The sequence below is a fragment of the Schistocerca gregaria genome, chromosome 6 (assembly GCF_023897955.1).
Source record: "Schistocerca gregaria isolate iqSchGreg1 chromosome 6, iqSchGreg1.2, whole genome shotgun sequence".
Lineage (NCBI taxonomy): Eukaryota > Metazoa > Arthropoda > Insecta > Orthoptera > Acrididae > Schistocerca > Schistocerca gregaria.
The window spans coordinates 393,566,367-393,591,825 of NC_064925.1; the positions used below are offsets into that span (position 1 = coordinate 393,566,367).

Here is a 25,459-nt window from a genome sequence, read left to right on the forward strand (position 1 = left end):
GTTGAGCAATTCGGCGGTACGTCCACCCGGCCTCCCGCATGCCCACTATACGCCCTCACTCAAAGACCGTCAACTGCACATACGGTTCACGTCCACGCTGTCGCGGCATGCTACCAGTGTTAAAGACTGCGATGGAGCTCCGTATGCCACGACAAACAGGCTGACACTGACGGCGGCGGTGCACAAATGCTGCGCAGCTAGCGCCATTCGACGGCCAACACCGCGGTTCCTGGTGTGTCCGCTGTGCCGTGCGTGTGATCATTGCTTGTACAGCCCTCTCGCAGTGTCCGGAGCAAGTATGGTGAGTGTGACACACCGGTGTCAATGTGTTCATTTTTCCATTTCCAGGAGTGTACATATATACAACACGTACATTTGAAAAATACGCATCCGACTGTCTTGATGGGAGTATTTAATTCATTATTGGCTACCAGTATTGACCAAATCCCAGCATGGTTAGGGAAATACTTTAATCGAAGTTCCCAGTAACATGAGCAAAAAAAAAAAAAAAAGGTAATAAAACACAAGACCCTGACAAGAAGTTGCATTCAACTGCAAGAGATTATTAGATGATGCAGTTTATTAGATGACTTTTACAGAGCAGACTGTTCTCCTTGCAGATACAAAGCGCAGGATAAGGAGCTTTCACAAAGAAACCTGTCTGATCGCATTCTGTACATGTGTCGTAATGATCAGCTGGTTAACGTCGTATATAGGGCATTCATTCATCAATGCTGTTGATGCTGCCATTGCTGTTGACATAAAGTCTTTCGAGTGTTTATAAAGTAAGTACGCATGTGCCCTTAGAGGGAGCTCACTATGGAAACAGTCACCTTATACAGAACGTTGCTGAAAAGAGGGTCTGTTAATTTCATCTGAGTAGCAAGAAGGGGGAAAAGAATTTACAAGTATCCATCAAAACCATTTATCCTATTTTCAGTACTCAGAGCACCGGTATGTTAACAGGACCCCTCTTTTACATTCAAGCATCACAACCAGACTAGGAATATTATGATCTGGAAAGTGCTAAATACCACATGAGAAGCATATCCGCTCTTATCTATCAACCATTATTACGTGTTCCCTACCAGCTCACGTTTTTGGGGACGTCCGTTAATAACATGCGGGTATTTTTTTTGAATGTGGAACCCACTTCCCCACTGGCGACATTTGGTGAAATGTGGTGGTATCCACACACTCCCCCCTCCCCCCCTCACGTGAGATCTACGTTAACTGAAAACTCCACTTTCGTAACTCTTCACCAGTTGGCAGCATTGATATGAAGCAGGTACTCGCTTGTTCCGTAGTCTCTTCTCTACAGCTCCAATTAGCGGGAAGCCTTAGCACTTGACGGTTGTGATGTTACAGTGTAAAGTATGGAACCCTGAGCAGACGGTCGGTCATTGCAATTTAATCAACGTGCAGTCACTGAATTCTTGACAGCAGAAGGTGTCACCCTAAAGGAAATTCATCAGAGAAGGAAAACTGTTTATGGTGATTGTGTTGATGTGAGTACTGTGCATCGTTGGAGGTGTAAGTTTAAAGCTGTTGAGGCGGGAACATCTTACTTACGTGATAAACAAAGAGATGGACGTCCTGTGACAACAACCACCGAGTTTAGCAAGCAAAATGTTGACAGATTGATTCAGGACGATCGTCGTATCACTCAGAGAGAAATTGAAAGCTCAATCGGCATTTCACAAGAATGTGTGGGTTACGTTATTGCTTTGCTTGGCTATCGGAAGATCTGGGCACGATGGGTACCCCCGATGCTGACTCCTGAAGTGAAACCGCACAGACTTCAAATATGCCAGGAACTCCTTTCACGTTACGAGAATGAAGGTGACGCCTTTCTCCATTCAATTGTGACAGGAGACGATACGTGGGTACACCATTACGACCCGAAGACGAAACGTCAGACTATGGAATATCGACACAAAGACTCGCCCCAGAAAAATAAATTCAAGACGCAGCCCTCAGCTGGAAAAATCATGGCCATAGTGTTCTGGAACGCCGATGGTGTTATCATTGTTGATTTCCTTGATCGTGGAACTACAATAAATTCAGAGCTTCCCATCACAACACTGCGTACTCTGAAACGACGGCTAACAAGGATCTGAAAGGAAAAGGGAATTGTTTTCCTGCAGCATGACAATGCCAAACCACACACTTCACGTGCCAGCTAAGCAGAACTGAATCTCACCCCCGTACGGCATCCTCCATACAGTCCAGATTTAGCACCGTCCGACGTCCATCTGTTCCCGATAATCAAAGACGATCTCCGGGGACATCATTACGCTTCTGATGAAGATGTTGAGAGAACTGTTAGACTGTGGTTGAGGAAATAGTGTCGACCTCTTCCATGATGGCTTCAGAAAACTTGTTCATCGCTAGCAGAAATGTATCCAGTTGGCCGGTGATTATGTGGAAAAGTGAATATTGGTAATTAAAGGTCATATTCTGAGAATTGTTCTGCATTTGATTTATTAAAATATTCCCATCCAAACTCAATTAACGGGGGTGGAGTATTACTTTTCATTCAACTCTCGTACCCCGTAATCGGTAAGAATACGTAAATACTAAAATTATTATTTTTAATCATTGAGCAAAACACTTCAATAAAACCATGCTATGTTAATAAAGTGTATAAAACCGTGTTTTTAACAGGTGATCAAAAACAAATTATCATAAACATGCAAATTTTAAGAAGTAGTCGGCCGGTGTGGCCGTGCGGTTCTAGGCGCTTCAGTCGGGAACCGTGCGACCGTTACGGTCGCAGGTTCGACTCCTGCCTCAGGCATGGATGTGTGTGATGTCCTTAGGTTGGTTAGGTTTAAGTAGTTCTAACTTCTAGGCGACTGATGACCTCAGAGGTTAAGTCACATAGTGCTCAGAGCTATTTTGTTCTTCAAACCAGTAGCAAACAACTGACGTTAGATTGTTGTTTTGGAACATACAGTCCCTGATGGTTCCAGATGGTGTCCAAGTGGCCGAACAAAGCCATTTCCAGTCAAAGATCGGTTCAGTTGGAAGAGAGGTCCACTCCATGGAAAAAAAATCCACACAATTATGGAGCCACCCAGCTGGTTGCACACTGTCTTTTTCACCACCTGGGTCCATGGATTCGTGGGTTCTACTCCACACTCGAACCCTACCATCAGCTCTTACCGACCTAAGTCTGGATTCATCTGACCAGCCCATGGTTTTCCAATGGTCTAGTGTCCAGTCGATTTGGTCACGAGCCTGGGAAAAGTGCTGCAGGCTATGTCATGCTGTTACCAAAGGCACTCGCGCCAATCGTCTGCTGCCATAGAGCATTAACCACAAATTTCGCTGACGTGTCCTAATTGTTACATTCGTCGTACATCCCACGTTGATTTCTGCGGTAATTTCAAGCAGTGTTGCTTCCCTGTTAGCACTGACAACTCTAGGAAAATGCCGCTGCTTTCGGTCATTAAGTGAAGGCCACCAGCCATGTGTAAATAGGCTGTTTTTTTATGTTGCTAACGGCACGTAGCGCTCTGTATGAAAAACACTGTCTGTGGTGTGTACCGTCTGTCGCTGGTTTGCATTGTTCGCATATTCGCTATTGTAGTGTTGGGCAGTTGGAGGTGAATAGCGCATAGGATTGTGCAGTTGGAGGTGGTACCCGTGGTCTAGGGGTAGCGTCTTTGATTCATAATCAAAAACGTCTTCGGTCCCGGGTTCGATACCCGCCACTGCCTAAATTTTGATAAATAATCAGCATTGGCGGCCGAAGACTTCTGGCATAAGAAGTCAGCCTCATTCTGCCAACGGCCTTGTCAAAGAGGGCGGAGGAGTGGATAGAGATTCAGGGCACTCTCTTGTCCTAGGGGTGGGAAATTGCCTCTAAAGGTGGAAGAATCAGCAATGATCAACGACATGAGGATGCAGAAGGCAATGGAAACCACTGCATTAAAGAAACGTAATGTGTATCCACAGGACATGTGGCCTGTAGTTAAAGAAGTGTCATGATGATCTCTCCATTGGCAAAAGATTCCGCAATAGTCCCCCATTCAGATCTCCGGGAGGGGATTGCCAAGGGGGAGGTTACCATGAGAAACAGATTGAATAATCAACGACAGGATAACGTTCTACGAGTCGGGGCGTGGAATGTCAGAAGTTTGAACGTGGTAGGGTAACAAGAAAATCTGAAAAGGGAAATGCAAAGGCTCCATCTATAGTAGGGAACAGTGAAGTGAAGTGGAAGGAAGACAAGGATTTCTGGTCAGATGAGTATCGGGTAATATCAACAGCAGCAGAAAATGGTATAACAGGTGTAGGATTCGTTATGAATAGGAATTTAGGGCAGAGGGTGTGTTACTGTGAACAGTTCAGTGACCGGGTTGTTCTAATCAAAATCGACAGCAGACCAACACCGACAACGATAATTCAGGTATACATGCCGATGTCGCAAGCTGAAGTGGAACAGATAGAGCAAGTGTATGAGCATACTAAAAGGGTAATGCAGTATGAACCATGAACCATGGACCTTGCCGTTGGTGGGGAGGCTTGCGTGCCTCAGCGATACAGATAGCCGTACCATAGGTGCAACCACAACGGAGGGGTATCTGTTGAGAGGCCAGACAAACTTGTGGTTCCTGAAGAGGGGCAGCAGCCTTTTCAGTAGTTGCAGGGGCAACAGTCTGGATGATTGACTGATCTGGCCTTGTAACAATAACCAAAACGGCCTTGCTGTGCTGGTACTGCGAATGGCTGAAAGCAAGGGGATACTACGGCCGTAGTTTTTCCCGAGGGCATGCAGCTTTACTGTATGATTAAATGATGATGGCGTCCTCTTGGGTAAAATATTCCGGAGGTAATATAGTCCCCCATTCGGATCTCCGCGCGGGGATTACTCAAGAGGATGTCGTTATCAGGAGAAAGAAAACTGGCCTTCTACAAATCGGAGAGTGGAATGTCAGATCGCTTAATCGGGCAGGTAGGTTAGAAAATTTAAAAAGGGAAATGGATTGGGTAAAGTTAAATATAGTGGGAATTAGTGAAGTTCGGTGGCAGGAGGAACAAGACTTTGGGTCAGGTGACTACAGGGTTATAAACACAAAATCAGATAGGGGTAATGCAGGAGTAGGTTTAATAATGAATAAAAAATAGGAGTGCGGGTAAGCTACTAAAAACAGCATAGTGAACGCATTATTGTGGCCAAGATAGACACAAAGCCCATGCCTACTACAGTAGTACAAGTTTATATGCCAACTAGCTCTGCAGATGACGAAGGAATTGAAGAAATGTATGATCAAATAAAAGAAATTATTCAGATAGTGAAGGGTGACGAAAATTTAATAGTCATGGGTGACTGGAGTTTGGTAGTGGGAAAAGAGAGAGAAGGAAACGTAGTAGGTGAATATGGACTGGGGTAAAGAAATGAAAGAGGAAGCCGCCTGGTGGAATTTTGCACAGAGAACAACTTGATCATAGCTAACACTAGGTTCAAGAATCATAAAACAAGGCTGTATACATGGAAGAAACCTGGAGATACTGACAAGTTTTCAGATAGGCTCTATAATGGTAAGACAGAGATTTAGGAACCAGGTTTTAAATTGTAAGACATTTCCAGGGGCAGATGTGGACCCTGAACACAATCTATTGGTTATGACCTGTAGATTAAAACAAAAAAGCTGCAAAAAGGTGCGAATTTAAGGAGATGGGACCTGGATCAACTGAAAGATCCTCAGGTTGTACAGAGTTTCAGGGAGAGCGTAAGGGAGCTATTGACAGGAATGGGGGAAAGAAATACGGTGCAAGAAGAATGGGTAGCTTTGAGGGATGAAGTAGTGAAGGCGGCAGAGGATCAAGTAGGTAAAAAGAAGAGGGCTTGTAGAAATCCTTGGGTAACAGAAGAAATATTGAATTTAATTGATGAAACGAGAAAATACAAAAATGCAGTAAATGAAGCAGGCAAAAAGGAATACAGACGTCTCAAAAATGAGATCGACAGGAAGTGCAAAATGGCTAAGCAGGGATGGCTAGAGGACAAATGTAGAGACTTATCTCACTAGGGGTAAGATGGATACAGCGTACAGGAAAATTAAAGAGACCTTTGGAGATAAAAGATCCACTTGTATGAACATCAAGAGCTCAGATGGAAACCCAGTTCTAAGCAAAGAAGGGTAAGCAGAAAAGTGGAAGGAGTATATAGAGGGTCAATACAAGGATAATGTACTTGAGGGCAACATTATGGGAATGGAAGAGAATGTATAAGAGAATGAAATGGGAGATACAATACTGCGTGAAGAGTTTGACAGAGCACTGAAAGACCTGAGTCGAAACAAGGCCCCCAGAGTAGACAACATTCCATTAGAACTACTGACGGCCTTGGGAGAGCCAGTCCTGACAAAACCTTAGCATCTGGTGAGCAAGATGTATGAGACAGGCGAAATACCCTCAGACTTCAAGAAGAATATAATCATTCCAATCCCAAAGAAAACAGGTGTTGACAGACGTGAAAATTAGATAACTATCAGTTTAATAAGTCACAGCTGCAAAATACTAACGCGAATTCTTTACAGACGAATGGAAAAACTAGTAGAAGCCGACCTCGGGGAAGATCAGTTTGGATTCCGTAGAAATACTGGAACACGTGAGGCAATACTGTCCCTACGACTTACGTTAGAAGCTAGATTAAGGAAGAGCAAACCTACGTTTCTAGCATTTGTGGACTTAGAGAAAGCTTTTGACAATGTTGATGGGAATACTCTCTTTCAAATTCTGAAGATAGCAGTGGTAATATACAGGGAGCGAAAAACTATTTACAATTTGTACAGAAACCAGATGGCAGTTATAAGTGTCGAGGGACATCAGAGGGAAGCAATGTTTGGGAAGGGAGTGAGACAGGGTTGTAGTCTCTCCCCCATGTTATTCAATCTATGTATCGAGCAAGCAGTAAAGGAAACAAAAGAAAAATTCGGAGTAGGTATTAAAATCAATGGAGAAGAAATAAAAATGTTGAGGTTCACCGATGACATCGTAATTCTGTCAGAGACAGCAAAGGACTTGGAAGAGCAGTTGACCGGAATGGATAGTGTCTTGAAAGGAGGATATAAGATGAACATGAACAAAAGCAAAACGAGGATAATGGAATGTAGTCGAATGAAGTTGGGTGATGCTGAGGGAATTAGATTAGGAAATGAGACACTTCACGTAGTAAAGGAGTTTTGCTTTTTGGGGAACAAAATAACTGATGATGGTCGACGTAGAGACGATATAAAATGTAGACTGGCAATGGCAAGGAAAGTGTTTCTGAAGAAGACAAATTTGTGTAACATTGAGTATAGATTTAAGTGTCAGGAAGTCATTTCTGAAAGTATTTGTATGGAGTGTCGCCATGTATGGAAGTGAAACATGGACGATAAATAATTTGGACAAGAAGAGAATAGAATCTTTCGAAATGTGGTGCTACAGAAGAATGCTGAAGATTAGGTGGGTAGATCACATAACTAATGAGGAAGTATTGAATAGGATGGCGAGAAGAGAAGTCTGTGGCACAACTTGACCAGAAGAAAGGATCAGTTGGTAGAACATGTTCTGAGGCATTAAGGGATCACCAATTTAGTATTGGAGGGCAGCGTGGAGGGTAAAAATCGTAGACGGAGACGAAGACATGACTACACTAAGCAGATTGAGAAGGATATAGGTTGCAGTAGGTACTGGGAGATGAAGAAGCTTGCACAAGATAATCATGGAGAGCTGCATCAAACCAGTCTCAGGACTGAAGACCACAACAAACAACAATGCAGTATGTAAATGGGGACGAAAATCTAATAGTCATGGGCGACTGGAATGCAGTTGTAGGGAAGGACTAGAAGAAAAGTTTACAGGAGAATATGGGCTTGAGACAAGGAATGAAAGAGGAGAAAGACTAATTGAGTTTTATAACAAGTTTCAGCTAGTAATAGCAAATACGATGTTCAAGTATCACAAGAGGAGGAGGTATACTTGGAAAAGGCCGAGAGATACGGGAAGATTTCAATTAGATTACATCGAGGTCAGACAGAGATTCCGAAATCAGATACTGGATTGTAAGGCGTACCTAGGAGCAGATATAGACTCAGATCACAATATAGTAGTGATGAGGAATAGGTTGAAGTTCAAGACATTAGTCAGGAAGAATCAATACGCACAGAAGTGGAATACGGAAGTTCTAAGGAATGACGAGATACGATTGAAGTTCTCTAACGCTATAGATACAGCAATAAGGAATAGCGCAGTAGGCAGTACAGTTGAAGAGGAATGGACATCTCTAAAAAGGGCCATCACTGAATTTGGGAAGAAAACATAGGTACAAAGAAGGTAGCTGCGAAGAAACCATGGGTAACAGAAGAACAGTTGATTGACGAAAGGAGGAAGTACAAACATGTTCTGGAAAAATCAGGAATACAGAAATACAAGTAGCTGAGGAATGAAATAAATAGGAAGTGCAGGGAAGCTAAGACGAAATGGCTGCAGGAAAAATGTGAAGACATCGAAAAAGATATGATTGTCGGAGGTCAGACTCAGCATACAGGAAAGTCAAAACAACATTTGGTGACATTAAAAGCAACGGTGGTAACATTAAGAGTGCAACGGGAATTCCACTGTTAAATGCAGAGGAGAGAGCAGATAGGTGGAAAGAATACATTGAAAGCCTCTATGAGGATGAAGATTTGTCTGATGTGATAGAAGAAGAAACAGGAGTCGATTTAGAAGAGATAGGGGATCCAGTATTAGAATTGGAATTTAAAAGAGCTTTGGAGGACTTGCGGTCAAATAAGGCAGAAGGGATAGATAACATGTCATCATAATTCCTAAAATCATTAGGAGAAGTGGCAAAAAAACGACTATTCACATTGGTGTGTGAATATATGAGTCTGGCGACATACCATCAGACTTTCGTAAAAGCATCATCCACACAATTCCGAAGAAGACAAGAGCTGACAAGTGCGAGAATTTTCGCACAATCAGCTTAACAGCTCATGCATCGAAGCTCCTTACAAGAGTAATATACAGAAGAATGGAAAAGAAAATTGAGAATGCTCTAGGTGACGATCAGTTGGGCTTTAGGAAAAGTGAAGGCACGAGAGAGGCAATTCTGACGTTACGACTAATAATGGAAGCAAGGCTAAAGAAAAATCAAGACACGTTCATAGGATTTGTCGACCTAGAAAAAGCGTTCGACAATATAAAATGGTGCAAGCTGTTCGAGATACTGAAAAAAGTAGGGGTAAGCTATAGGGAGAGACGAGTCATATACAATATGTACAACAACCAAGAGGGAATAATAAGAGTGGACGATCAAGAACGAAGTGCTCGTATTAAGAAGGGTGTCAGACAAGGCTGTAGCCTTTCGCCCCTACTCTTCAATCTGTACATCGAGAAAGAAATGATGGAAATAAAAGAAAGATTCAGGAGTGGAATTAAAATACAAGGTGAAAGGATATTAATGATACGATTCGCTGATGACATTGCTATCCTGAGTGAAAGTGAAGAAGAATTAAATGATCTGCTGAACGTAATGAACAGTTTAATGAGTACACAGTATGGTTTGAGAGTAAATCGGACAAAGACGAAGGTAATGAGAAGTAGCAGAAATGAGAACAGCGAGAAACTTAACATCAGGATTGATGGTCACGAAGTCAATGAAGTTAAGGAATTCTGCTATCTAGGCAGTAAAATAACCAATGACGGACGGAACAAGGAAGACATCAAAAGCAGACTCGCTACGGCAAAAAAGGCATTTCTGGCCAACAGAGGTCTACTAATATCAAATACCGGCCTTAATTTGAGGAAGAAATTTCTGAGGATGTACGTGTGGAGTACAGCATTGTGTGGTAGTGAAACACGGACTGTGGGAAAACCGGAACAGAAGAGAATCGAAGCATTTGAGATGTGGTGCTATAGACGAATGTTGAAAATTAGGTGGACTGATAAAGTAAGGAATGAGAGGGTTCTACGCAGAATCGGAGAGGAAAGGAATATGTGGAAAACACTGATAAGAAGAAGGGACAGGATGATAGGACATCTGCTAAGACAAGAGGGAATGACTTCCATGGTACTAGAGGGAAATGTAGAGGGCAAAAACTGTAGAGGAAGACAGAGATTGGAATACGTCAAGCAAATAATTGAGGACGTAAGTTGCAAGTGCTACTCTGAGATGAAGAGGTTAGCACAGGAAAGGAATTCGTGGCGGGCCGCATCAAACCAGTCAGTAGACTGATGATAAAAAAAAAAGTTCTAGGGGACTGATGACCTCAGAAGTCAAGTCCCATAGTGCTCAGAGCCATTTGAACCATTTGAACGTCCACAAAAATGGCTCTGAGCGCTGTGGGACTTAACATCTGTGGTCATCAGTCCCCTAGAACGTAGAACTACTTAACCCTAACTAACCTAAAGGACATCACGCACATCCATGCCCAAGGCAGGATTCGAACCCGCGACTGACTATATATATATATATATATATATATATATATATATATATATTAATTCCCTTTTTTCTGATTGACACATGTCCAGATCGTCCGCTGTCAAAACTCTGCCATCTCTCTCCCCACATCCACCACTGCTGGCGGCTCAACTCCAACTGCGCAACGCTATGCGCTGTTCACATCCAACTGCCCAGCACTACAGTAAAAAAAATTTCCCACAATGAAAACCAGCCACAGACTGCACACAGCACAGTCAGTGATTTTCATACAGAGCTCTACGTGGCGTTTGCAACATAAAAACCTAAACAGCCTAGTTACACAGTGGTCAGTGGCCTTATATATATATATATATATATATATATATATATATATATATAATGACTTTTGAACACTATTAAGGTAATACATTGTTTGTTCTCCATCAAAATCTTTTATTTGGTAACTATGCCTATCAGTAGTTAGTGCCTTCAGTAGTTATCTTTTATTTAGCTGGCAGTAGTGGCGCACGCTGCATTGCAGTAGTTTGAGTAACGAAGAGATTTGTGAGGTAAGTGATTCATGAAAGGTATAGGTTATATTTAGTCAGGGCCATTCTTTTGTAGGGATTATTGTAAGTCCGATTGCGTTGCGTTAAAGATATTGAGTCAGTTTAGTGATGATCAGAATAAGGAAAGAGAGAAATGCCTGAGCACGTTGAGTTTTGCTCAGCTGTTTGAAAATAAAATAACGTAAGAGGTTTATGAGCACAGTAATTTATAATTTTCCAAAGGGGACGTTTCAACTGCTTTGTCCACAGTCAGAGGTAATGCCTGAAATTTGGTATTCTCAGCACAATTTTGACGCTGTGGCTCTCGGAGTACTGAATGCGCTTATGATTTTCGAAGTGGAATGTCCCATGCGTCTAGCTCCAACTAGCATCCCGCCTTCAAAGTCTGTTATTTCCCGTCGGTCATAATCGCAACGGAAACCTCTCACCTGAATCACCTGAGAAAAAAACGACAGCTCAGCCATTGCTGTACCTTTTATACCTTATGCGATAGTATGGCCATCGCTATGTTAGCACATCGCTATCTCGAATCAGCGTGAAAGTACCATTCCAAAGATGGTTAAAAAATTCAAGGGGTTCGCAGAAAATACATAAACATTTCACCGAAATAACGAAAGCGTGAGGTAACATCTTACAGTTCACTGAGACGCCTTTCTCTGCGAAAACCAGAAGTTCTACAGATGATAATAGTACCATGAATATTCGCACGAACCACGTAAAGATTTCGCTGGAAGTGACGAATCCGTGAGGAGGTGTTTGTCGCGAAACGACACCCCATGACACACACACCTGGCAGTTGGCAGCGCACGTGTCCGGATTTAATTAAGCCGTAAAGCCGCAGCAGCGTCGGCCGCCGTGGAATAATTCCGACGTTACTGCGCCCCCCCCCCCCCTCCCCCACCCGCCACCCCGCAGGGCAGTAAAATTCGCATTCAGGCCGGGGGCTGGACGGCGCGGGTACGGCCTTAAACCGAGGGGGTGGGCTTTCCCTGCTTCCGCCTGGCGTCTGCAGAAAGGCCTGCGAAAAGGCAGCAAAAGTATACCGCAGTGTCCTTCCCGCTGAACAAAACGCCATGAACAATCGTCTGCAGTTGAGGAAACAAAGATGACAATACCAAGTCCAAAAATATACAGGGTGGAAAGTATTTAAACTGACAAACTCTGGGAGGTTGCAGGGGACACCAAAACAAATATTTTTCCCTAATGTCATTTTGTCCTATGAGGAGTACTGGAAAATTTCTCTGGCGGCGAATTAATTAAACCAAGAGACACTTTTCCATTTTTTAAGACCAAGAGACAACACATTAACACAACCCAATTTCAATTACATTAGAGTTTCTAAAATGTCTCCACTGACACGTAAACAAAAGTTACACTGTCGGATCATGTTCTGTCTGACATGGGCATAAAACGTCACGAGTGTCGTGAATTGTTCCCCACACAAAAAAGTTGGGATCCAGCAGGCCATGGTACAGGACCACCTCTGCCAATCCACGTGTCTGGGAACCGTCGGTCCAGGAATCGACGGACACGACGACTGAAATGAGCCGGCGCCCCGTCATGTTGGAACCACATACGTTGTCTTGTAGGGAGCGGGACGTCTTCCAGCAGTTCTGGTAATGCTCTAGCGAGAAAATTGTAATAGTGCCTGCCATTTAATGGCCTAGGTAGCAGATACAGCCCAATTAAACAGTCCCCAAAAACAGCGACCCGCACATTAACGAAGAACCGCACTTGAAGAGCGCTAGGAACTGTGGCATGGGCCGCGGTGGTCTAGCGGTTCTAGGCGCTCAGTCCGGAGCCGCGCGACTGCTACGGTCGCAGGTTCGAATCCTGCCTCGGGCATGGATGTGTGTGATGTCCTTAGGTTAGTTAGGTTTAAGTAGTTCTAAGTTCTAGGGGACTTATGACCTCAGCAGTTGAGTCCCATAGTGCTCAGAGCCATTTGAACCATTTTTTGAACTGTGGCATGCGGGTTACCCTCACTCCAAACAAGCGAATTGTGCATGTTGAAGATTCCATCACGCCCGAACGTTGCTACATCGGTAAACAACACAGAGGATGGAAATGTAGGATGCATTTTACACTGTTCCAGGTACCACTGTGAAAACTGTGCTCTGGGTGGATAATCAACTAGTTCCAGATTGTGGACACGCTGTAAGTGAAATGGACGTAACAATTGCTCTCGAAGGACTGTTCTTAAATTCGTGTGATTCGTCCCCATGTTACGTGCAAATGCACGAGTGCTGATTGAAGAATCGCGCTCTACATGCTGCAAGACAGCTTACTCAAATAGCAGCGTTCTTACCGTACGACGGCGTCCCTGTCCAGGTAATCTGCTAAATGATCCGGTCTCACGCACACATTGGTACACAGCAGCAAAGGTCGTATGATGCGGGATACGGCAATTAGGATATTGTTGTTGACAAACCCGCTTTGCAGCTCGTCCGTTGTGGTGCGCTACGCACCAACCATATCAATTTACTCACTCCACGTGTATCGCTCCATTAGTAAACACAGACAATGCGCTACTACACTGGTGGACAGGAGTTTCCTACAACTGAAGATCGTAGTGCGGCCTCGAACAACTGAAGAGCGTAATACGTCCTCCACGGGTTTAAATAATCCTCATAGGAAAAAATAACACTAGGTCAAAATATTTGTTCTGAGGTCCCTACAACCTCCCAAAGTGTGTCGGTTTAAATACTTCTCACCCAGTATACAGGGCTATTAGAAATGATTGATTTGTTTTCTAAGTTCAATACACTGAGATAACATAAGTCATGGGATAGCGATATGCGCATATACAGAGAGCTGTAGTATCGTGTACACATGGTATAAGAAGGGCAATGCACTGACAGAAGTGTCATTAGTAACCAGCTGATTCATGTGAAAGTTTTTCGAAGTAACAACGGAATGTGATTGGTAAGTTTTCAGAATGTGCTTGCAACTGTACAATGGTGGTACTTACATGCTACTGTGGTGAATCTGACTGAACACACCGACTCCAACGGCTTTTCCATTTTTGAAATATTCCTGGTAATTTTTTCCTGAAGTGCGTTAAGGACGCTCTCCGTATCTGCCTGGATGTCTTCAATCGAGTCAAATCGCTTCCGTTTAAGTGAAAATTTCAGTGTAGGGAACAGGCAGAAGTCCGCAGGTGCCAAATCAGGGGACTATGGCACTTATAGAAGCACAGGAATTTTGAATTTGGTCAAAAATTGTACTATGGAGAAGGCACGATGAGCCGGAGCATCGTCATGGTGTAGCATCCAACTCCTGTCTTTTCACTGGAAATTCATGATGCACAATACCGGTAGAATCGAAAAAATCACCAACATTGTCTTTACCTTCGATCGAGTTTGCCGTGCTTTTTTCGGTCGTGGTGAACCTGGAGTCATCCATTGCGAAGACTGCACTTTGGTTTCAGGATCATATCCATATACCCACTATTAGTCACCTGTAATTACCCTACGTAACAAATATATGCCATTTTTAGTCCCGTTAATCAGTCCCTGGCACACTTCATGTCGATACTGTCGTCTCTGGCCACTTGACAACACTTTTGGATGAATTTTGCGGACACTCGACGCATGTTCAGATCTTTAGTTAAAATTGACTAAACTTCATAGAAACTTAAATTAAGTTCGTCAGCTATCTCCCTAATTGTAAATCTGCGATCAGAGCGTACTAGGTCTCTAACTTTCACAGCATTTTCATTCGTTTTTGAGGTGGAAGGAGGTCCGGACCGTGGTTCATCTTCAAATGATTCGCGGCCATTTTTAAATCTGTTGAACCAGACAAAAAGATTTGACTGGCTCATACAGTTATCTCCAAATGCTGATTTTAATAGTTCGTGAGTCTCAGAAGCTGATTCCCCGGTTTTACACAAATTCTTTTCTTCATTTTTAAGTCCATTTTCACTCAGAATCCGGCAACAGGCCCTAGCATACCCCCGCTCAACCAGATGCCACTATGAAATGAACAAAGGAAGCGCAGTTTACTGTCAGAGGGCGTTCAGGGACAAAGCAATGACTCACTCCTCACGTGTATCTTCCTGTCAAACCAGTAAGCAGTAGCGGTTCTATTCTGAAACCTTTCCAATCACACCTCGTATTTCCGCACTAGGAGGATTAACAGACTTTGAACGCAAAAGACTAGTTGGAGCTGGACGCGTGAGGTTTAAAAACCGTTAGGAAATTTCGCGATCCACAGTGTCAACACGTAAGTCGAAACAAGGCCCCGGAGTAGACAACATTCCATTAGGACTACCGACAGCCTTGGGGAGCCAGTCCTGACAAAACTATACCATCTGGTGAGCAAGATGTATGATACAAGCGAAATTCCATCAGACTTCAAGAAGAATATAATACTTCCAAACGAAAAGAAAGTAGGTGTTGACAGATGTGAAAATTACCGAACTGTCAGTATTATAAGTCACAGCCGCAAAGTACTAACGGGAATTCTTTACAGACGAATGGAAAAACTAGTAGAATCCGACCTCGGGGAAGATCCGTAGAAATGTTGGAACACGTGAGGCAATACTGACCCTACGACGTATCTTAGAAGAAAAATTAAGGAAAAGCAAACCTACGTTTCTAGCATTTGTAGACTTAGAGAAAACTTTTGACAATGTTGAATGGAACACTCTCTCCGAATTCTAAAGGTGGCAGTGGTGAAATACAGGGAGCGAAAAGTTATTTACAATTTGTACAGAAACCAGATGGCAGTTATAAGAGTCGAGGGACATGAAACGGAAGCAGACGTTGGGAAGGGAGTGCGACAGGATTGTAGTCTCTCGACGATGATATTCAATCGGTATATCGAGCAAGCAATGAAAGAAACGAAAGAAAAGTTCGGAGTAGGTATTAAAATCTATGGAGAAGAAATAAAAACTTTGAGGTTTGCCGATGACATTGTAATTCTGTCAGCGACAGCAAAGGACTTGCAAGAGCAGTTGAACGGAATGGACAGTGTCTTGAAAGGAGGGTATAATCTGAACATCAACAAAAGAAAAACGAAGATGATGAAGGAATTAGATTAGGAAATAGGACACTTAAAGTAGTAAAGGAGGTTTGCTATTTGGGGAGCAAAATAACTGATGATGCTCGAAGTAGAGAGGATATAAAATGTAGACCGGCAATGGCAAGGAAAGCGTTTCTGAAGAAGAGAAATTTCTTAACATCAAGTATAGATTGAAGTGTCAGGGAGTCATTTCTGAAAGTATTTGTATGGAGTGTAGCCATGTGTGGAAGTGAAGCATGGACGATAAATAGTTTGGACAAGAAGAGCATAGAACGTTTCGAATTGTGGTGCTACAGAAGAATGCTGAAGATTAGGTGGGTAGATCACATAACTAATGAGGAAGTATTGAATAGGATAGGGGAGAAGAGACGTTTGTGGCACAACTTGACCAGAAGAAGGGATTGGTTGGTAGAACATGTTCTGAGGCATCAAGGGATCACCAATTTAATACTGGAGGGCAGTGTGGATGGTAAAAATCGTAGAAGGAGACCAAGAGATTAATACACTAAGCAGATTCAGAAGGATGTAGGTTGCAGTAGGTTCTGGGAGATGAAGAAGCTTGCACAGGATATAGTAGCATGGAGAGCTTCATCAAACCAGTCTCAGGACTGAAGACCACAACAACAACAACAACAACAACAACACAACACCCAGTCCCTGAGAGGGGAAAATTTCAGACCTATCCGGGAATCGCACCCGGGCCCTTAGGATTAGCTTTCTGTCACGCTGACAATTCAGCTACCGGGGGCGGACGGGTTTACTGTACCGTTCATACACTCATCATATTGGTTCATGCGATATATTTGAAAGTTAAAGCGCTGTGTCATTTGAAGGAATCGCGTATAATAAATTCATTCGTATGAAAAATGTATTAATTAATTTTTTTTTCTATTTGTTTGCAGGTAGACCCCTACATGTCTGCCGTCATGGTACGCAGTTTCTGCATCATGCTTTCAGAGGAGCCAGAACAAAATGACACAGTTTTCTGCGTAATGTAACGGGACAGCCTCCCTTGCATTACTTCTCAACGGTAGTTGTCAGTACCAGTATTATTTTTCGAATTTTGGACAGGTCAGTATTACCTCAGTTGCTTTACTGAAAACTTTCGTATAATTTTATACACAGTATGTTATATTTCAACCTAAATTTTATGAAAAGGAATCACTTTATAAAATATTTCAGTTTAGATTTCACAATCGGTAAGTACCAGTTCTGAATGTACAGTTAAAAATTATTTTTTAGAAACATTTGAAATTGCTAAATACTTGCACACTAAAATTTCTGTTATTAATTCTGCAATTCTGTACTGTTTATTATGCCTATTTCTAGATTCATTAATGAAATAGTAATCGAAACTAGCAGGAATTCATTTGTTAAGAATAACTGTGAACCCTTTGGAATATTGTTATTTTTGCAGAGTATGGGAGTCGTAATCGTGCCTCTGATGCGATAGGACATAATTTTTTTATTTTTGTGCGAAAAGTGTAATTTCGGTTTCGTTAATGTGAAAAATAAAAATAATGCATGATATTCTAAAATATGAGAAAATATATTCACTTAAAAATGCTGCACCAAGAATCTTCAAATTTATTGAGTTCAAACCAACCTTGAGGACCTGATGCGACACTTAAATCTTGAAGAATCAGACCCCTAGACAAGAAGAACTGGAACCAACTCAACATAACAAGCTAAGTAAACTAGAAAGTTTATTCTACTCTTCTCTTCTCTCAAATCTTCATAGAAGACTTTGCTTAATGTGGACAACAGATGGAAACAGGAAGGAGGAGTGAGATTACAATATGGTGGGGAACAATGCTACAAAATTCGACACTCAGCTCTTGTAAGTGTACGGCAACAGTTCCAATTCATCGTAATATCACAGTGACTTGGGTGGCGCCGAAATTTCCGGAATGTTCAGCGACTTGTGAATGACGAAGAACGGAGCGTCAGAAGATCTCTCTGCGAAAAGCGGTGAATGGCGAGAATTAGCCCTGGTGTTCGTCGGCTGCCTGAAACTAGCGCGGTGATATTGGACACGATCGGAATCAGTCCTGAATCAGTTTTCAAGACTTCGCACGACATTCTGAACATGAAAATGGCCGTCGCCCGCAGGTTTTCACGGTTGAGTGTATCAACTCAAAAATCCCACCGAATCAAGGCAACAGCGGAAATGTTGCAGTCATGTCTGACCAATCCAGCTAACATCGTTAGAAACCTAATTATCATAAACAAGTGCTATGTGTATCATTATGATCCCGAGACACAAGTGTAAGGCTAGCATTCGAGCCATATTGATTCACGACCACTAAAAATTGTATATGTCCAGCAATTAATAGGTAAGCAGATTGTGTTTTCTTACAGAAATGGCGTCGTGTGGTGCTAATAGAACCTACTCGTAAGGGGCAAACCGTCAGACTAGCACACTGCTAAAGTCTCCAGGCCATGTTGCAAGAAACAGTCAGAACGAGGAGTTTCAGAAGAAGTTGGAGTCTATTTCTCGCTGCCGCACGGGATTAGCCGAGCGGTCTCGGGCGCTGCAGTCATGGACCGTGCGGCTGATCCCAGCGGAGGTTCGAGTCCTCCCTCAGGCCTGGTTGTGTGTGTTTGTCCTTAGGATAATATAGGTTAAGTAGTGTGTAAGCTTAGGGACTGATGACCTTAGCAGTTAAGTCCCGTAAGGTTTCACACACACACACACACACACACACACACACATTATTTCTCGCTCAACGCTAACACCCCAGCTCACTGTGCGTGGAACACAGTCTCACATTCTATTTCTTTGACCTACAAAACTGGAGAGCCCTAAGTAATGTTAATCAAAGCTCTTGGAAAATGTCGTAGCCAAATATACGTAATTCGAAAGTTGAAGATGCTCGCTTGAATGAAACTTGTTGTCTGTAAATAAATATTACAACAGGATTTGTTGGTTCACAACCTGTTTTAGAATACTTTATGCTCATTTCCCTTGATCAAATAGTCGATTACTGACGTTTCATATAATAACTGCTAATGAGATTCAGTGTCTCCACTGACATTTCCTTTTACTGTTTCCCGTTCACATATCACTTTTAGTCTGGCGGAGGGAACGATCAGTTTGGAGCCTACAGGCCGGCTCACGGTAGTTCGGAATTCTTTTAAGAGGACTTGGCCACCATAAAAAATGTTCCAAAGCCGAGGCAAAGAGTCTGTCTTAGGCTATTGTTGGCAGATACCTTCCAGCAAGATTAAGAGATCTCTAGCTAGGTGCCGCTTCTCAGAGGACCGTGTGACTTTTCGTTACGAGGCCTCGAAATAATTTTTAGTTTAAGCTTTCAGAATCGCGCGTTCTGGTTAGACCTTGCTGTACTTTTTCGTATAGCACGCAGTTTCTCGGCCGTGCCTACGCTTCAGGCTTCTTATGGGTGGTTATGAATATGGAGGCATGCAGTGGCGAAAGATTTTTTGCCCTTTCCCCATCTCAGACCACTATTCGTTGAAAATAGTAAAAATCCGAAAGAGTAGGAGATAGTTTCACATCTTTACTTAGATTTTATTGGACGGAACTCGCAGCCCTTGCCATTAATGGCCGGCGAGTTCCTAGTCCTGCAAAAAGACAGCCAAGTTACAGAGCGTTCTCCAAGTATACGCTCCATGTTAGGTTTTTTCAGAGTAAAAACTTAACACTAGGCAACGAAAGAAAACTTACTGTTAGCACGTCGTGGAATAAAGACTTGTCACTTGACGATTGATGACGCGAGCCTTGCGATTGCACATAAAAATGTTTCCACCTGGCTGTGGACAGAGACAGAGCTGAACTCAGGGCCTCCAACTGCTACTGGTGTTCCCTTCCACACCACGCTGCGAGTGTAGTTAAGTTGCGCCCGGTTTCAATCGGTAATTGCGTAGGGACGCGACATTAGTTCACTCCCTTCATTAGCCACTTATTCCGGTTGCTATTACTACGTGTTTTGGTGACCACACTGTTTTCCGATCCTATTTTTTCATGTTTTTCGTGTAATTTACTAACAGTGCTTACAGTCACTTGTCATCTTCATGTGTTAAAGCATATCTTAGCATTTATCGTGCCCATCCACATTACAACCCCCTCTCTAAGTATTTAATGTTCATTTGTTTATAACAATGGGAAACTCATGTGTTACTTTATGATAATAAGTCTGAATGTCATAATGGCCACTTGTTTCTCTTACAGGTTGGATGATCTCTCCTCTCATAAATTTGCCTACGTGCGTGGTGTGGTACTCATACTGTCATATTTGACTGGGCCACTCCTATTGATTTCCATTGAGTAAGACGTTTCCGATTGCGCATCGTTATTATTTTCTTTAATTAACTTTCATGATATTATGGGGTACAGCCCTTCTCTACAGCCGCGGGGGGTAGCCGTGCGGTCACAGGCACCTTGCCACGGTTCGCACGGCTACCCTGCATAGCTCCCGGGGGCATGTGTGTGTGTGTGTGTGTGTGTGTGTGTGTGTGTGTGTGTGTGTGTGTGTGTTGTCGTTAGTGCACGCTTAAGTTAGATTAAGTAGTGTGTAAGCCTAGGGACCGATGATCTTAGCGGTTTGGTCCCATAGGAACTTACCACAGATTTCCAATTTTCTTCTCTATAGGTCACCAGAGACCCGAGTCTTACTCATATGGGTATTTAAAACAGTACAACTGACACCCCACGCGTGTCACAGTCCATTAAATACATCGAAACTGTGAAGAACGTCTCACAAATAATGTATGTAAATACTGTTATTGATTGCTTCGCCAATCTAGAGCCTGTTTCTTACCGCATTTGCTGAGCAATAACATTTCTCTGCCTTCTTTAACGTTCTAAATCTTTATATTAATTCAGAAATTTGTATATTTTAGACTTACCTTATGGTTACCTGCGCTAATGAATTCTTAGTTGCTTTGCACTGTAAGAGGTTTACTCCATTTTTTCCCATATGATGAAGCCCATTACGTTGCTCGCTCGCTCGCTGTAAAACGCTGGCTTCATATGCCAGGTGTACGGGCAGGTTAAGCAGCGGGGCTGCTGTTCCTGCAGTGACATCTTCAGGGTGCGGTTTGTCCTAACGGAGTGAGCTGTCCTCACTAGGCGTCAGTCATTGCGACGCCATATTGTTTTCCGACATCGGGCTGCGAGAGAAATTACTCTCGCAGTAGGTCTGGCCATCGAGTCGTTGGCCTGTGGTGGACCTGGCGGCCCAGACCACGAATCAGGCGACTGGCAGAGTGTTCTGCATCGCTGTAGAACACCCTTGCGATTTGCCTGAAGCGATCCCGTAGGAAAGGGATGCCCGCTTCCTCATGGAGCAGCCTTGCTGGGTAGCGAGGCGGCTTGTGGAGCGCAAGTCGCAGCGCCCTATTTTGCACGCGTTGGAGCGTCGCAATGTGCGTCGCTGCCGCGTTACCCCACACCACGGCCGCATATTCCAGTACCGGTCGGACAAGGGACAGATACATGGTGAGGCCGTGGCGTGGAGGAAGCGTCGATGAGGGATTGAGTAATGGGTAAAGCGCACGAAGGCGCCCCACTGCCCGCCCTCTGACGTCGCGGATGTGTGGCAGCCACGTCAGGTGTCTGTCCAATGTCACCCCGAGATATTTGCCGGTCCGCAACCATGGAATGGGGCTCCCCATGATCGTGACCGGCGGTAGGTCCGGTGGCAGCATCCTTCTGCTAAAGATGACAGCCTGGCTCTTCGCAGCGTTAAACTTAAGGCGCCATTTCGTGGACCAGGCACACAGGACGTCACGTCCGAGCTGGAGGCGGCGGCGCATCTCGGCCGCGTTCATGCTGCGGGTGAACAGCGCCGTGTCGTCAGCATATAGCGCCAACTCCACGCGTGCCACCCGCGGGGCGTCGGCGGTGTACATGGAGTACAGCAGGGGACCGAGGACCGACCCCTGCGGCACTCCCGCCCGAATCTGCCGGTCGGTGGAAGTGCCCTCATCAGCTCGGACGTGGAAAGTGCGCCCCGAGAGATACGAGCGCAGCAGGACCACGTGCGACGTCGGTACCCCGTGCACAAAAAGTTTGTACACGAGGCCGTCGTGCCACACGCAGTCGAAGGCTTGGGAGACGTCGAGAAGTACCGCCCCTAGGTACTCCCGCGTCTCCAGCGCACGCATCGCCTGCTCCACGAGGCGCAAAAGCTGCTGTGTGGTAGAGTGGCCCCGCCGGAAACCAAACTGCTCCTCGGGAAGGAGTTGCTGCTCTATCACGATGCGCAGCAGCCGCTCCACGTACAACCTCTCAAACACTTTTGAGAGGGACGGGAGCAGACTGATCGGCCTATAGTGCGCTGCCTGACGCGGATCCTTGCCGCTCTTGGGGATGGCAACCACTTCCGCATGTTTCCATGCGGAAGGGAAGGTCCCAGTGCGGAGGATGCTGTTAAACATGTCCGCCAGAGATTGGTGTACCTCCGGCGGTATCATCCTCAACAGGTGGTTGGTGACACCACCCGTGCCACCCGCCTTCCTCGGATTGAGGCGACGGAGCTGCAATTCCACTTCCTCGGGTGTTATCTCCTCGATCACATCGTCGGCCTCCCTTGCAGCGAGGAAGACCGGCAGGCTATCCTCCACCAGATGAACATGATCGGGATCGAGCACACCATCAACAGGACGAAAATTTTCCGCGAACGTGTCCGCGAGGATGCTGGCTTTAGCATCCGGCTCGCAGACAACGTCCGCGCCCGCATGGAGAGGCGGGACTCGCTGGTGACGACGAAGGAAGCGCTTGGCGGTCCGCCAAGCACTACCATCCGTCGTAGTTAGGGTGGCCACCAAGCCCGCCCAGTCCCGATTCCGATGTTCATCGATGGCTGCCCGAATCTCGCGTCGCGCCCTGTTGAGGCGGCGCTTCGTTTCTGGCTGCCGTGTGAGCTGCCACTCCCGGAAGAGGCGATTCTTGTTTGTTATCGCCTCCAGGATAGGCGGCGGGAGTCCCCTCGGCGGCCTGTAGGCCGCAACGAAGGTGATCACCCCTTCCGTCGTGGTGACAGCTACCCCAGTGGCCTCCACTGCAGTGAGGGGCGGAAGCTGAACGTCATGGTGCTTGAGGGACGCCTTGATATAAATAGCCGTCCCCCCGCCATGCGTCAACCTGTCGGTGCGGTAGCACCGATAGTTGGCCACCTTGACATGTGTCCCCGGCTTCAGGAAGGTCTCGCACACGAGGCAGATGTCAATTGCCTCGTCGCGCAAGAACTCCCTGAATTCCCCTTGCTGGGGGACCAAACTGTTTGCGTTGAAGGCGCAAACGGTGAGGCCATGGATGTGGCGATTATCCATGACGCGGCGGGGTTGCAACGCTGGCCTGAAGGGCCGACGTGACCGCGGTGACGAGCACCGGTAGCTGCTCGAGCAGCTGGCTCAACGACCGCAAGAGCGAACGGAGCTCGGCTGCATCGGAGGCCGAGGGGGCGGCGTTGGCCGCTGGGGCGGCCACCGCCACTGGGGTGGCCGGTTGCGGCCACTCCGTAGTAGACGACTGCCGCGGAGCGTCGGCAGCCGTTTGCGGCGTAGCACGAGGTGCCGTCGTCTGTTGCGGCAGTGTGTCATCGGCATTCCGGCGTGCAGCGGCATGGGTGGCCCGGCGCGCGCGCCGGCGACGCCTGCGCGTGGCGGCAACCCGCGCGCTCTGCGTGGGTGTGGGGGTGGCCTCCCCCCCGGGCGAAGCCGGGGACGGCGCGGCCGGTTGCTTCGTCTCGCCCGCCGCCAGTTCCGAACGTCGGGCGGTGGCGGCTGATGGTCCGCCCTTGGTGGCGGCAGCAAAGCTGGTGGACGGGTGCACCTTACGAGAAGGAGCAGCCCCTCCGCTCCGATGGTTTCGGCCCCTTTTAAAGGCCGAACAGCCTCTGTAGCTGGCAACGTGCGCGCCGCCGCAGTTGCAGCACGTCGGCTTCTCTTCCTTGGCAAGCCCGCAAGACTTGCTCTCGTGCTGTTCCGCGCACTTGACGCAGCGGGGCAACTTAGAGCAGTAGCGGGAGACATGGTCGAGCCTCTGGCAGGAAAAGCACTGGGCCCTCTTGCCTTTGGCTCGGAGAGGTTCCACCGCGACCCTGACCCGGCCGACTCGCTGCACCTGGAAAATCTTCCGATTTTCCAGGTTGTCGACGAGGACAACCTGGTACAGTGGCATGTCGCGGTGCGTGCGCGGGGACTTCATCAGTCCGGTGGACCGGACGCCGAAGCCCATGTCCTCGAGTTCTTCTCTAAGATAGTCCGCCCCAAACTTGAGGGGAAGGTGGCGGAACACCACCTTCAGAAGTTTGAGCGGCTCAGAGGGGTGCGTGTAGCACGGGAGGCCATCTCTGGAGATGGTGTCCATCACCGCGCGGTACTCCTCGTTGGAGGACACTGTGACCTTGTAGAGGTCACGGCCAGCAGTCTTGACAGTGGCGGTCGTGGCCACCCTGTCTAGTTTTTGCTGGAACTCCTTGTACCCGCCCGCCCATTGGATGACGATTGGCGGGGGCTTCTTTTGGGCCGACACAGGAGGCGCGGCGCCATCTTCCATCGCGTCCACGCTGGCCCCCGCGAACGCGTTGGTGGTCGGCAGCGGCGTCGGTTGCTGCAGCGCAGCAGCCCTGGCAGTGTGCCTCCTGGGAGGGGCGACAAAACCATCCTCATCCGGCTGCCGGGAGGTGGCAGGTGGACGAGTGGGCCGCCCCGTCTTCGTCGGTCTCGGCGAGGCGGCGCTCGCGGAGGAGCCCGCGATAGTCGTCCCAGACTCCGTGGTGGAAGGGCGGGAAGCCCTCGAGGCCTTCTTCCGCGGCCTCGCTGCGTCAGCCGTCTGAGAGGGAGTGTCGGAGTCGTGATGCGTCATAGCCCGGCGCTTTCTGGGCGCACGGGCAGCGTCAGAGTCAGTGTCACGGCGCTCTGACTCGGCAATCGCCTCAGCCATATTTGCGTCAGGCAGGTCGATATCCTCCATCTCGGCAGCCCCAGCTAGCGTAGCCGCGGGCTCTTCTTGTGTCTTGGGGACCAGGGGTGCAGCCGGGGGCACATCGACCTCTTCAGTGGTCGAGGCCAGCGGCGCAACTCCCGCCGAGGCCGCCACCGCCGGGACCGCAGACTCGCGCGATTCGACCGGCGGGGCTCTCGGTGGCACACCCGACACTTGCCGCCTCGTGTACGGCAGAGTGGCACCCTTCCGAATGTTACAAAAGGCGAGTATAGTCGCCTCGTCGTCCTTTCGACCCGGGTAGGAACCCCCATGGGCGAGTTTGTTCATAAGAATGAACACTCGATTACGAGAGAGCACATCAGAATCCGAAGAGTCAGTCCTGTCGTGGTCAGTTGTCGTAAGCCGGTTCGTCATAAGTGGGGGGCCGGATGGGGCCGCCACCGGGATCAGCTCAGTCGCCTGAGCTGTCCCCGACGGACGGCGATCCGCCACACCCTTTGCAGGTAAAGCAACCTCTCTCAACGACAT

General features: G+C 46.4%; 1 protein-coding gene across 1 annotated transcript; it reads right to left on the reverse strand.

The window, feature by feature from the left end:
* Positions 1-721: 721 nt before the first annotated feature.
* Positions 722-25,459, reverse strand: LOC126278895 (anti-sigma-I factor RsgI2-like). Its single transcript, XM_049979169.1, has 2 exons — positions 24,324-25,459; positions 722-752 (listed from the first exon to the last, which is right to left on the reverse strand). The coding sequence occupies exons 1-2, from the start codon at positions 25,457-25,459 to the stop codon at positions 722-724; spliced, it is 1,167 nt and encodes a 388-aa protein (XP_049835126.1).